This window comes from Aricia agestis, chromosome 20 (assembly GCF_905147365.1).
Source record: "Aricia agestis chromosome 20, ilAriAges1.1, whole genome shotgun sequence".
Classification (NCBI taxonomy): domain Eukaryota; kingdom Metazoa; phylum Arthropoda; class Insecta; order Lepidoptera; family Lycaenidae; genus Aricia; species Aricia agestis.
The window spans coordinates 2,727,549-2,743,043 of record NC_056425.1 but is presented as its reverse complement, the minus strand read 5'-3'; the positions used below and the strand labels follow the sequence as shown (position 1 = coordinate 2,743,043).

General features: G+C 38.8%; 1 protein-coding gene across 1 annotated transcript in view; it reads right to left on the bottom strand.

Annotated features, from left to right (window-relative positions):
* LOC121737326 (hemicentin-2-like) overlaps positions 1 to 15,495 on the bottom strand; it is a 358,492-nt gene that overhangs the window by 27,471 nt on the left and 315,526 nt on the right. The window contains exon 6 of the mRNA XM_042128966.1: positions 6,762 to 6,845. Coding sequence (XP_041984900.1) covers positions 6,762 to 6,845 — 84 coding nt within the window. The remainder of the gene's footprint in view (positions 1 to 6,761; positions 6,846 to 15,495) is intronic.

Sequence of the window (15,495 nt, the reverse complement as noted above, 5' to 3'; positions counted from 1 at the left end):
ACTACATCCACGATCTTTGATACCTTAAAGAAATGATAATATTATAATGATCTAACATTCAAACATAGATATTGATTAATTAACTTTAATTTAATTAAGACTTTGACAAAAACTAGACATTTTTTCATCAAACATATTAAATTTAATTAAACTAAATTTAACTTAATCATTAACGTGGGAGAGCCATGCTTCGGCACGAATAGGCCGGCTCGACCGGAGAAATACCACGTTCTCACAGAAAACCGGCGTGAAACAGCGCTTGCGCTGTGTTTCGTCGAGTGAGTGAGTTTACCGGAGGCCCAATCCCCTTCCCTACCCTCCCCTACTCCCTTTCCTTCCTATCCCTCCCCTATTACCAATTCCCTCTTAAAAGGCCGGCAACGCACCTGCAGCTCTTCTGATGCTGCGAGTGTCCATGGGCGACGGAAGTTGCTTTCCATCAGGTGACCTGTTTGCTCGTTTGCCTCCTTATTTCATAGAAAAAAAAATTAAGTATCCCCAAGTGCGGTCCCTATTTTCTTAATTTGATAGACGTTCTGCAATAATGAGCATAACAATTTTCCTTTTGTGTGTAATCAGCCATATAAGATATTTCGATGTATCAGACATCATTACTGAGGTAAAGCCGATTGTTACGTCACTGGAGAGGGAGGAAAGATGTTGTCGATTCGCTCACAAGTCACCAGTGTTTTTCAACCATTTTACGACTTTTATTTGGCAAAAATACATTTCGTGTCCCAAGTCCCAAAAATTGCTTTTTTATGTATGATGTTTATTACTATTATGTACTATCAGAGAAGTTGATTCCTAGGCAGATAGCGGACCTATGTTATTTGGTCGCGTTACGTCAAACCCACCGGACCGATCACAGACATAAGCCAACCAAATGACGTAGCGCGTAGGTCCGTCAACTGCCTAAGAATCACTTTTTTCGATGGTACATAATATTGTCCTTTTGTGAAAATTCTCTTACTTAATTTAATCTTTTAATTTTTGTTTTTTTTTCGGACTAAAATAATTATCTCGTTCGATCACTCTACAGAAGCTTTTCGACCTTGTAGGGAACGCAACCCACAGGTTGAAAACACTGACATACACGATCTAAAGTTACCCAAAGTTTAGAGTTTAGACAAATGTAGGCCATCCAAAGGCCTAATTTAGATATTTAGGTTGTTTTAACATTTAAATTAGATAGACGCTGGGTAATTTATTCTAAGCTGAGAATCCATTATCTAAACAAATATATTTGTCTAGAGTTCTAGACTATAACGATGATGTAGGTCGCTTATTATTAGATATCCCAAAATTAAATACTAGCAGTTTCTTGCGGCTGTGTCCGCGTAAAATAGTATCAAACTTATTTAAATCTACCCTTATTTAAGATGCATCTCGGTCTCAACACACGGTTTAGGCTCTGTGATTGGTTGGCTGTCAAAATTCAACCAATCACAGAGCCGAACCGCGTCTTGAGACCGGGTCGGACCTATATCGAGATATATATATATATATATATATATATATATATATATATATATATATATATATATATATATATATATATATATATATATATATACGGGGGTTTCGGGGGCGATCTAGCTAAGATTCATTTTTAGAAAATGTCTTTTTATTCGTGTTTTATCGATAATCGATAAACTGAAATATATGACTCTTCCTGACATCTATTGGCGAATAATAATACTATTTTGTGAGCAACTAATTACTCTAACGACACATCAACAGCTAAAGCTATTCCAGCAGATGGCGTTGTTAAGTAACACGAAGTCAATGAGTGTTTGCTATACCGAGCAAAGCTCGGTCATCCAGGTACTGACTATTTATACCAGCCTAAGACTAATATTAATAACTTAACTGTAATTTAATCTTAAGTAATAATCAAGAATTTGACTTATGCTTGGTACTACTAATATATATTCTGTGATTATGCCCCATACATTATTATCTGTAACTATTCATTCATTTCAAACTCATCATTCAAATTTAAGTTTTATCATCTCTGTGTCCGTAAATAAAATGTTTAAAATGAAGCGAGATTTAGCGCTTTTGTTTTGCAAAATGTCAGACCACGTGACCTGATTGTAAGACGTAGTGATAGAAAACCACGGGCCTGGCGGTGTAGTATATGTAGTAATATCCCCTTATTACTAGCAGGCTTAGCACGACAACATTCGAAACGGGAAAGAATAGACATACTGACTGATTTTAGTGACAAAATGGCGGATTTCTTTTGTCCGAAAGAAATAAACCGCTTCTATGGTGATCATGCTAAGCCTACAGGTGGTAAAAATGTATCCTTTTTCTAAGTGGAAAATATTATTTTTAAAATGATACCTTCTTAACTGGTTAAGAAGAGCGTCGCAGTCACAATAGATCCTCATGGGTCGCAGTGACGTTAGGGCTACAGCGACCTGCCTTCTTAAAAAAAAAAACCAGCGTCGTACCTTTTTTCAAGATCTTAAAACCAGGCCCAAGCATGTCTCAATTCCCTAAGATATATCTAGAATTCGTGCACGTATTTCATAGAGGGCTTTAAATTTCGCACACACAGATATGTTCATATTTCACTGAGGCACAACTAGATATTCCGGCCGGGTAAGGTGCGGTGCCACAGATATAGACAGCGGCTTGATCAGGATAATAATAATTAATATTAATAAGAATAATATCTTTGGACGCTTCACACCACGTCAGTCTGGCCCCGTGGTAAGTACCTGAAGGACTTGTGTTACGGGTACCAGACAACGGAAATATATTTAATACTTTTATACTATACATATATTTAAGATTTTTATTATAATATGATACACATATTTAATACACATCCATGACCCAGGAACTTTGAAAATGTTTTGTTCCCTCGGCTGGATTCAAACCCTCGACCCCCGGCTTGAGCTACCAACAGCCCACCAACTGAGCCACAGAGGTCGTCAAACTATTGAGAAAGTATCGCGATAAAGGACTACTGTATTTTGTTTTTTTTTTTACATATTATCGAAATAATGTTGTTGAAAATATCTAAGATAAAGTTAATTGAAATGAGTAGAGACCAGTATTTGTCTTGCTGTCAAATAAAAATAATGTTTTGATCCTCTTATTTAGAACAAAATGTAATGTAAATATATTGAATAGTAGTTTGAACGTTTAGGAAAATTACTAGTAATGTAACCGATAACGTCTATATTAAGTAGAGACAATATTCTACGAACATAAAATGGAGCCCGTTTTTTTTGTTAAAGTTATGAAAAAGTATAAATTAATGCTATTATAAAGTCCACCAACCACGCATGACAGATAACTTGAAGTAGTGTTGTAGTGTAAGCGCGTATAAAGACGTCCGTGATGACAAAATATATTCTTCTGCACGATTGTATCACTTAAACAATAATTTTTATAGCATTTGGTTTGGAACTTATTATTTTTAATATACGCGAAAAAAACTTTTTTTTTTATGAAATAAGGGGGCAAACGAGCAAACGGGTCACCTGATGGAAAGCAACTTCCGTCGCCCACGGACACTCGCAGCATCAGAAGAGCTGCAAGTGCGTTGCCGGCCTTTTATGAGGGAATAGGGTAATAGGGGAGGGTAGGGAAGGGAATGGGGTAGGGTATTGGGCCTCCGATAAACTCACTCACTCGGCGAAAGACAGTGCAAGCGCTGTTACACGCCAGTTTTCTGTGAGAACGTGGTATTTCTCCAGTCGAGGCGGCCCATTCGTGCCGAAGCATGGCTCTCCCACGTATAAATACGTACCTATAGCCTAACTCTAGCGATAAATCACAGACAACGTCTACTATTATTAAAGTTGTTCCATTTTTAAAAACGTCCGTGCACTCTCTATGTCTTTGTTAAGGATAAGAACGGATCGGATCGTGTAAGACGTAGGAGTACATTTGAAAGGGGTCGGCTACTCCAAAAGGGACGTGCTAGATAAGTTATTCCTGATCTTGCGTTAAAGTCTATTACATTTCGTGTAAGGCTGCCTATACAGAGCTTTCAGAGAGAGAGCCCATGACAAAAAAGCCTATGTTCATATTAAATCCATACTAATATTATATATCTTCTATCTAAATCTAAATAATATATAAAACTCAAAGGTGTCTGACTGACATAGTGATCTATCAACGCACAGCCCAAACTACTAGACCGATCGGGCTGAAATTTGGCATGCAGGTAGATGTTTGGACGTAGGCATCCGCCAAGAAAGGATTTTGATCAATTCTACCCCCAAGGGGTTAAAATAGGGGATGAAAGTTTGTATATTATAATAATACTTATTAACGCGAGCGAAGCCGCGGGCAAAAGCTCGTAATATTATAAATGCGAAAGTGTGTCTGTCTATCTGTCTCTCTGTCTGTCTATTACCTCCTCATGCCCCAACCGCTGAACCGATTTAGCTGAAATTATGTATGGATATACTTTGTATCTCGGGACAGGACATAGGATACTTTTTATTGGTGATTTGGGGCAAGCGCCCCAGCATCATGAGTTTGCCTATACAAAAGTAAAATAAAAAGGTTACTCTTTCAGCTCTGCTATTTTTACATTAAAATCTATATCTAGGGACTCATACACATCCTAAAGTATTCGTTTTTTACTGTATACTTACCCTGTATACTTTTCAAAATAAACAAAAGACATTTTTATAATTTCGTAGTTGGAGCAAACAGCACACAGTATTAAATCGCGTCTATTAAAGTTTTTGAGATCTTCACAACTTCTTGTCTTTGGAGGAGCTCAAATATATTATTATGTAACGGATTATACGGTAAAACAACGTTTGCTGGATCATCTGGTTTTATCGTATGAAAAATGGTTCTTTCATATGGTTGAAATAATGAAATAATTGTGTCTATTGCAGAGTACTCTTTAAAATGAAGAAGCTGTTCATGTTATCTTTTTATCATAGCACATATTTACAAAAAGGACAATTTCGGAATAAAAACAGTAGTTGGAACCATTTCTTTTAAAATTCAAATTTAGAATCTTAAACTCCGACCACAGACGCTTAAAATCACGATAATTAAGCAAATAAAACCGCCAACCGCGTTCAACAGCTAAATTGTGCAAATAAGATGTACAAAATGTACACTAAAAGTGTACGCTAGGAAAAATGCGCACTAAAATGTACAGGAAATAAAATGTACGAAATGTGGGTACAATTAGCATAGTTTAAGACATGGGTGAATGAAGTCGGTAAGTAACAATTTTACCAAATGGTGGACTGCGGTCCGCATCCGGACCGCCGATCCATTGAGTGCGGACCGAGCATTTTCGAAGATGAACTTCGTTAAAAATAAATTTCGGTCTCGACTTACTGATGAACATCTCCAGAATATTATAATATCAATAGCTTGCACCAATTTCACTCTAAACATTAGGGAGATAATAATAATTAGCTATAAATATAAAATTACACTTTTCTCATTGATAATGTAAATAACTTTGTAATTTCCGTTTTTATTAATTTAAAAATATTTGTTTCATAAATATTTTTTTATAAAATGTGCGGACCGCGAAGGTCATTTAATTTCTTAAACTGGACCCCGAGTGAAACTAATTGGTGACCCCTGCTCTAGACATATCAGCTAGATGACGAAGTAGGTAAGTTACAATGTTTATTCAAATGATAAGAGAAAAATCTTAGTTACCCACTTCATCCACTCATGTCTTCAGTTTAAGCTTAATATTCATGGCCGCTCAGCAAGTTCCACATAACCCTTCATGTTATATTCATATAGATTATGTTCTGAATAGAATATTTTGTAACCTCTGCTGCCCTTGAAGTTTTTTTAATCGATAGTAAGTAAACAAAACTTGGTATATAAAAAGCCAAAAGTCTGAAATTCTGTGGCCCGCTATTTTCTTTGATTATTGATATCTTAGTTTACTTAAAACAAACCGTGGTTTGTTGTAAGCGAACAAAGGTATTCTGCCCTGGCAGGATTCAAATTTTATATAATATTTTGTGACTATTCTCATAATATTTACTGGAAATTGGCAAAAGGTTCGATCAAAATATACAAAACTCTAAGGTTGGGTTGCACCAACTTACTTTAACTATAACTGTAACTTTAACTATAACTTTAACTATAACTACAATGCAAAATGTCAAATATTTGGTTAAAGTCAAAAATGGACGCCATATTTAACCATAACCCTGAGCTCGTCAAGGCTTTAGACTCACGTGGCGAAAAAAGGAACTAACGCTGTCATACAAAAACGCAATTTTTGACAGTTCTCCTTTACCAGCAGCGCCCCCGCCCACGTTTCATTTCAAGCCTTGTCGGACCGGCTGTCATCTGTCAAATTCTATGGTCAAAGTTAAGGTTAAAGTTAAAGTTAGCCTTAACTATAACAATAACTTTGACCATAACTTTAACTTTAGCCACGCCTCTGGTGCAACCCACCCTAATAACGATTTTACACAGCGTATTTCTGTCGAAAATTATTTGTGTTTATTTAACATATTGACTTTCCTACGTACTTCACGTGGTTTCAGTTTCCTTAATTATTTACTAAGTAAACAATTAGTGAGAAGAATAATAAATTGTAGTTGTTATGAAAACAATACCTATTGAATAAAACGTAACACCTATAAATGTTAACTTCCTATGTTACCTTTCGTAAAAATTATTCCTTCGTCGTTTTGTAAAACAATTTTACTACTCTAATCCACGCACTATCCAAATCGAATTTCACTAATTCTGGAATTCCAGGGAATTTCCTGGAATCGAATTACCTGGCACTCGTAGGTTCCGTTGTCCCTCTTCTGGACAAACTTGATTTGAAGGGTCCAGTCCTCGGAGCCCTCTCCGTGTAGTACCTGGAATGATGATTATGTTATTTAGTTGGGATCAATGATTTGAAGAGTAAGGATAGGCATATAACATGCTTTGGACAAAGATTATCACGATGGGGGATTAGTGAACGTTTTTGATAATGTATTATAATTATTATAGTATATTTAGTATAATTGTAGGGGAACTGTATTTTTTACAGACAAAGTGTCTGTAAGAAAGTACACTTCATTTTAACAACATCATCCACTTAAACGATTTAAACGTCCAGAGGTAACAGACATAATATATAATATAATAATTCCCACACTGGTTTCGGTGACGGTGGCCGGTTTCATTGAAACCAGACCAGTTACGCAGGAGTAGTTTTATAGTGCCCAAGTGTGTGCGCAGTACACAAGAGCACTCTCTCTTCCTTTACTCTCATAACGTATATAGTATATTATATATATAGTACGTATAAAGTGGGATGGAAGACCGACACGACTGGCGAGAGATCAGGCGCAGGACCGACTTTTTACATGCCCATCCGACGCATGGATAATCTTACTTGTCAGACAATCAGGTGATCAGCCTGCATTGTCCTACCCAAACTTGGAAATAACATATTGTCTCCAACGCGGGAATCGAACCCACGACCTCCGAGTCAAGAGCCACGCTCTTAACCACTGCACCACGGAGGTAACAGACATATTATTATATAGGCATACATTTATTTTTATAATATACTAGCTGTCCCGGTGAACTTCGTGTTCCTTTTGAAACCTCCCTGGACTTCTACGAATATTTTAAGACTAAAATCAGCCCAATCCGTTCAGCCGTTTTCGAGTTTTAGCGCGACTAACACATTTGAAAATCCATTTTTATATATAAGATTACTGTCATGGGTGTGGAAGTCTTAGTACAGGTAATATTATTTTGTGATTTCGCTTCGCTTCGCTCTTTCACCTCACAAATCACCTTTGTACGGAAAACAAATGTAAATCTAAAAGTGGGGCAGCTAAAGTGTAGACTCTTTGTACGTCGACATGCCTCGTCTTTTTTCGGAAGGGTTATAGTTGAACGAATTACGAGTATTGGTTTATTCATTTCTTACATGTACACAAACATCCCTCGTCGTAAATATAGCTTGATTTAATATTTCTACATTACATAATGACTCGTAACATTGAAGCTTTAAGCTTAGGCCAAACCTACGCGACCAGGCGACTGCGAAGCGGAGCGTCAAGTTGTCAAATGTGTTTTTATACGTGGGGGAGCCATGCTTCGGCACGAATTATAGGCCGGCTCGGCCGGAGAAATACCACGTTCTCACAGAAAACTGATGAGCGCTTGCGCTGTGTTTCGCCGAGTGAGTGAGTTTACCAGAGGCCCAATCCCCTACCCTATTCCCTTCCCTACCCTCCCCTATTCCCTTCCCTTCCCATCCCTACCCTCCCCTATTACCCTATTCCCTCTTATAAGGCCGGCAACGCACCTGCAGCTCTTCTGATGCTGCGATTGTCCATTGGCGACGGAAGTTGCTTTCCATCAGGTGACCCGTTTGCTCGTTTGCCCCCTTATTTCATAAAAAAAAAACACACATTTGACAACTTGACGCTCCGCTTCGCAGTCGCCTGGTCATACAGGTGATTACTGTGGCTTATAAGAAATTGTATACCACGCCAATTAAATGTTTTTGGTAAAAAAGTAGCTATCATCTAAATCGTAATCATCTGCAAGTACCTTACTTAAATTTGATCGAAATCCGTTGAGTACTTTTGGTGTAAGAAATTGTTAAGCACGATTACATACTTCTGGAAGTATGTGATCATGTTTGGTGTAGTGAAATGTACTTGCAATTTCACCATACCAACAGAGTGTGTACGCAGCCGTGGTGCTGCACACTCCTCGGCCCTCGCCCTACCAAAGAGACCTTAGCGCCTCCCCTAAAATTTCACCAATCAATCTTAAGGCGGATGGCCCGAGCAAACGACCTTGACCATACATTTGATGCGTTGCCGAGATCGCACAAAAATCCTATTTTTTTACTTATTTCAGTTCAAAATTGATAAATAAAATTAAAACGAGGAATATGTATAGTTAGTGAAATTATCTATCTATTGTCGTGTGTTTCAAATAAACGTAATTTGTAAATACTAGTGAGGTGCCGAAAGTATCCTTCAATTTTAATAAATTGCTATTATGTAGTTTGAAATATAATATCATGAGTATAATAAACAAAAATAGAAAATTTAAAACGGGGAAAGGATGTTGATATACTGAAGATTATTGCTTTTATTATAACTTTGTAGCTTTCAAATTATGAGTTTATAAGGCTCCAAATACGGCAAATTACGGAATCTCTGTACGCGTAGGGCCTTAGGGAGATCGGCATGTCGCGGCCATGCCGACTGTATGGGCGCCGCAGACTCGATCGCACAAAAAGTCTGTCGTCTGCGATCTCCCTTAAAGTACTGCAGCTTTACGAAATACTCAAACATTAGGAATCGATAGCCGATAGCTCATTTCCATATAATCTTTATTATGATTACAGTGCGCTTCGTTAGCAAAGTCCCCACAGCTCCCCACAAGTCCCCACAGCTCCCCCCAAGTCCCCACAAGTCCCCACAAGTGCAGCTCAGCGTTTATGGCCCGGAAACGCCGATAGCAGTGATTAATTAAAGTATTTCACGGTTAGGTTTACTAATGCTCTGCAAATATTGATGTGGTGTGACTATCCACATTAAGGGTTGATGTGTGTACGATCCATATCGTACTAGTTCTAGGGTTTTTAAGGAGTCATCGTTCGGGACGCGCTCGCGTAATTATTTTATTATAATCAGTTCGCTTCGATCAATCAAGGCGATCGCGCGTGCTCACACCCGGGTCATTAGATCATCAAGTATCAATCAATAAATCAAGTAGCGGTGTATCAAGTCCATCGTTTTATTTATCAAGTAAAAGAAATAGTAGTTAATAAAGGACGCTAAAATGTATAAATTTTCAGGTGTTAGATACTACCGGTTACAACATTCTGTTCATATTATGTTGTTCAAAAGGTGTTTAAATTGTTAACTAGGTGTCACAACTACTAATGAGAAAAAGTATGTTTATAGGTATCATTTTGGAGGTCATGTTGACGTGGGAGAGCCACGCTTCGGCACGAATGGGCCGGCTCAACTGGAGAAATACCACGGGCTCACAGAAAACCGGTGTGCAACAGCGCTTGCTCTGTGTTTCGCCGAGTGAGTTTACCGGAGGTCCAATCCCCTCCCCTATTCCCTTCCCTACCCTATTACCTCTTAAAAGGTCGGCAACGCACCTGCAGCTCTTCTGATGCTGCGAGTGTCCATGGGCGATGGAAGTTGCTTTCCATCAGGTGACCTGTTTGCTCGTTTGCCCCCTTATTTCATAAAAAAATTAAACAATAACAACAATTATTATTACTGTAGCGGTACCCTTTAAGCGCCACATGGTTTGAGTACGGCAAAGATAATATGTCTGAAATGACGCCAGTGAGCTTCGGCCTGACCGAGCACGCATTTTCGCTCGGGCGGAAGGTAGTCCTTTTCAGCGGCGGCGCATATTCCTAAATTATTAATGTGTAAGCCGTGGATGGTCAGGTTGTCTAAGATTTGAAATTAAGTAATTAAAAAATCTCGATAAAAAGTAACACGTCAAACTTGTAGCGAATGCGAAGCTTCGTAGCAAATCCGTAGCATTATAGCATTTACGTAGCACTGTAGCATCGTAACGAATGACTAGCTCCGTAGTGAATGCGTAGCATCGTAGTAAATGCGTAGCACCGTAGCGAATATGTAGCTTCGTAGCTAATGTGTAGCATCGTAGCAAATACGTAGCTTCGTAGCTAATGTGTAGCATCGTAGCAAATACGTAGCTTCGTAGTTAATACGTAGCTTCGTAGCTAATGTGTAGCATCGTAGCAAATACGTAGCTTCGTAGCAAATACGTAGCTTCGTAGCTAATGTGTAGCATCGTAGCAAATACGTAGCTTCGTAGTTAATACGTAGCTTCGTAGCTAATGTGTAGCATCGTAGCAAATACGTAGCTTCGTAGCAAATACGTAGCTTCGTAGCAAATGCGTAAAAGGCCTGATAGACGTACGAACTTAAAGCACGCGGGTTTTAAGTTCGCGAACTTACTCTGCTCGACGTCGGTGATAGAGGTATGAACTTTAAGCACGCGGTTTTTACGATCGCGAACTTACTTGGCTCGACGTCGGTGACACACGAGAATGGCTCACACTGGATTACCATGTCCCCAGGCTCGTGGCTCGCGGCCCGCGGCTCTCGGCTTGCGGCTCACAGCTCACGGCTCGCGGCTCACGGCTCGTAGTCTTGCCAGATGTACGAGCCGTGACGAGCTAGGAGTAAAATTCCAAGACGGGGAACTTGCGCGGCAATCTTTAAGTACGCGGTTTTAGGTGACACACAGGCTATTAAGATCGTCAAGTCATAAGCCCGGGCGCGCACTAGCGGCCAAGCCGCGGCGGCCATCGACATAGATACCTTAGTATGAAACCGCCATAGACCACGCGACCTGGCCGCTAGTGCGCGCCCGGGCTAAGTTCGCGCACTTACTCGCACGTCTGTCACCCAAATAACGCCGTAGTGAATGCGTAGCTTCGTAGCTAATATGTAGCTTCGTAGCAAATGCGTAGCACCGTAGCGAATGCGTAGCTTCGTAGCTAATATGTAGCTTCGTAGCAAATGCGTAGCACCGTAGCGAATGCGTAGCATCGTAGCTAATATGTAGCTTAGTAGCAAATGCGTATCACCGTAGCGAATGCGTAGCATCGTTGCGAATATGAAGGATCGTAGCCAATGCGAACCATTACCGTTATAACTTTGCCTATGATCGACGTCGGTAATTACTATTCGTACTGTAGTGTAGTAAGCAATTATGGTAGCAATGCTGTAACCAATTAACCAGTTATTCATCACAATTGTAGGGCCTTAAAGCACTCCAAAACTATTGTATCACCTACCACAATTGATTCGTACAGACAGGGATGTCGCAATTTGTGTTTGATATCAATACAGCGCCATTTTGAATATTCAACGTGACGTACAAAGCCCGCACAATAATACAAATGCCCATACATTGAAACGTTGAATGTGCCATGTCAATCTAGATTTTGTTGCTTTATTATACTATTCAAATAGCTGACCTGAAAATTGTTTTGCCTAAATTTATTTCGGCTAGAAACAAGAGTAATAACTTTAACTATTGTATTTAATGAGTTAAAAAAACTGTAATACGATTACTTTTTGTCACTCGCAGACCGTAGTATAGTTTGTGTCTACTGACACCTTATTGTTAAAATCGGATCAGTAGATTAGCCGTTACGAGGACACATATTATATAGTATATACATACATCATTACTCATTAGACTGTCAAAATCCATTTTAGGCTTCGACGTAGTTGAAAATTGTTGTTGACCGAATCTTAACTTAGGGCCAACCCACACGTACCACAACCACACGACAACCGCAACCACACGACAAACACACGACGTAGTCGGGCGTATATTTCGTATTGTAAATGAACTGGACCATTCACACGTACCACATTTTGCAGTTGTAGTCGACCACTTGTAAAATACCGACCACATCGCAACCACGTCGCAACCACGTCGCAACCACGTCGCAACCACGTCGCCACCACGTCGCAACCACGTCGCAACCACGTCGCAACCACATCGCAACCACAACGTTGCGTCGATGCAACGACACGCCGCCCGCGCTCTTCCAAAGCAAAAGTTGGTACTGAGTAACGGGTACGCCATCTAGTACGAAACGTTACTCACGAATGCGTTTCGTTACTCGCATTTTTCGTTGCCGTATATTTTTTTATTTAATGTTTTTTTTTAATCTATATATATATGTATATATATATATATATATATATATATATATATATATATATATATATATATATATATATATATATATATATATATATATATATATATATATATATATATATAGCATACGCACAGCCCAAACCACTGGGCGGATCGGGCTGAAATTTGGCATGCGGGTAGATGTTATGACGTAGGCATCCGCTAAGAAAGGATTTTGATAAATTCCAACTCCAAGGGGTAAAAACGGGACCCTATTACTAAGACTTCGTTGTCTGTCCGTGTGTCAGTCTGTCTCCAGGCTGTATCTCAAGAACCGCTATAGCTAGACTTCTGAAATTTTCACAGATTGTGTACTGTGTAGATATATCTGTTGCCACTATAATATATGCCGCTTTATTCAGTACGAAATTGGCTTTGATTTTTGTTTACCAATAAAGGTTGTACCCAATAAATTCTATTTCGACGATTACGCTGAAATCGCCGTCGTCTTCTTCTTATCAATAATATATTTAGCAAGGATAGCAACAATAAAGTGTCCTCTTCGAAATCCATGACTTTGGGCAAGACGTGTTTCCGCTATAAAAGCCGGAGTCGAACTACAATAGTTCGACTTGCACATGACGCAACCACGTCCCAACCACATCGCAACCACGTCGCAACCACATCGCAACGTCATTTTGTCGGTACCACAACGCAACCACAAAATGCTGCAGCGACACCATTCACACGTAACCACTGCTCGACGACATTTTGTCGTTGCGATGTCGTGTGGTTGTGGTACATGTGGGTTGGCACTTAAACAAAAAATTTAATTAAACATCTATCTTTTAAAGATTAAAATTATAAATAAAAACAGAAAGTTATATTTGATCTTTTTGACAGCAAAACCAATTATTATTATTTAACATCACGCATCGCTAAATAACATTGCAATTACGATGCCTCATTCAAATGCCGATTTTTTTATTTTCTTCTTCGCTATTATCGAATGCAACATGACTAAAGGCCCCGAATTAGCCTTAATGGCTCCATATTTACTGTATTACCTCTAATATCTATTTGTAATACCATTCATTAGTACATTACTGCTGCGGTTACAAACTCGTGTTTACGTATATTTTAACTGTATAATCACAAACGTAGTTAATTCGAGCTCTACGTTATTTAACTGTGGTTAGTAACAAGTTTATTTTATAACTGGTTAAATTATAAACTCTGTGGCTAAGTGGTTGAAACGTGGTGCTCAACCACAGCAACACAGGTGGGGTCGCGGTTTCGAAACCTGTCGACGAAACAAACGACTGCATCAACCCTAACTACGTCAAAAAACATGTTCTACAATACTTGTCAAAAATGTGGGTAGTGAGTACACAATTCAATACACTAGAGATCGCCCAATGGTCGATATTCGACCTTAGTTTCAACGACATTAGGACTGCTACCTATATTTTGTAAAAAATATTGACTATCTTTTTTTTTCAAATCTTGTCTCTGGGACTTAGCAGATCTCAGACTGGCCGTGTAAAAAAAACTATAAATCCATTTTCAATTTGCCAACTTGTTGTCAACAGACTTCAACCATAAATAAAAGAGTATAATTCGTATGTATAGGCTTGTCACGGGTCACCAATGAATATCATTGCTTGTCACTCAAAAATCTGTCATTTCTCATGTGTGTGTGTTGTAGTGTGTGTAATGTTTTATTTGTTAAACAAATGTATGATGAAAGCATAATTTCAAAATGATATTAGTTCGATGCACTCCTTCACCATATAAACTATAACTGTGCAAAATTTCATGCACGTACGTTTCCCCATTTTTCGTAAAAAGGGTTACAAAGTTTTTCGCTTGCGTATTAATATATAGATTTGCAATATTTAGATGGCCTTGAGCGGTATCACGCTGACGTGACATGACAGTTCGAAAGGAACCAAATTTAAAACGGCAGTATGTGATATTATTCCTTAGTTTTTATTATTCGTAGATGTATGTAGTATGTATAGTACTATGTAGAATGTGCAGTATGTTGAGTGTAGTATCACTATTCACTGACCTTCACAAAACCATTCGGGCAGCAAACCGATTGCTTTTGCGTTAAAAATCACTTGAAATTCTGGATTTTTCGTTCGATAAATAAGCGTTTATTTGCAGCTCGTGGCAAGTGCTGTATAAACCTCTCGTCCGGCTCGAGTTGGCTCATGAGAGCTGTATTGAAAAATAATATTTCTTTCGCCCGCGATTCCGCCCGTGTATGGACTTTAAAACAGTTTTTATTTTATTTTTAGCAAAAGCGGTACGAGCGGTACTGTATGATATTCTTTTATTTTTACAATGCTTTGGAAGTTTTGAATACATTATCATAATATTATAAAGGCCGGCAACGCACCAGGGGGGTGAGCCAAAATATTTTCGCTTTCGCCGATGAAAATGTATGGAATTGACATAAGCGTTCGTTAGTATGACGTTGACGTCGCCGAGTCGAAGACTCGGCTTATGTCAATTCCATACATTTTGATCGGCGATTCTATAACGAAGCGAAAATGAAAAAGTTTCGGCTAAATGGCTTGCTCTTCTAATGTCGCGATTAAGCGATGGAAGTTGCTTCCCGTCAGGTGATCCGTTTGCTCGTTTGCCCCCTTATTTTATAAAAAAAACATTATCATAATACTAGCTGTTTCGACGCAAGGGATTCTGTCGTATTTTATACGAGCATTAGCTATACGAAAACCCTATGAAATAATTTTAGGGAGCCCAAGGGACATACTAACACTGCCTTGGGACTTGCAAAGAAATTAAAAGAAAAGG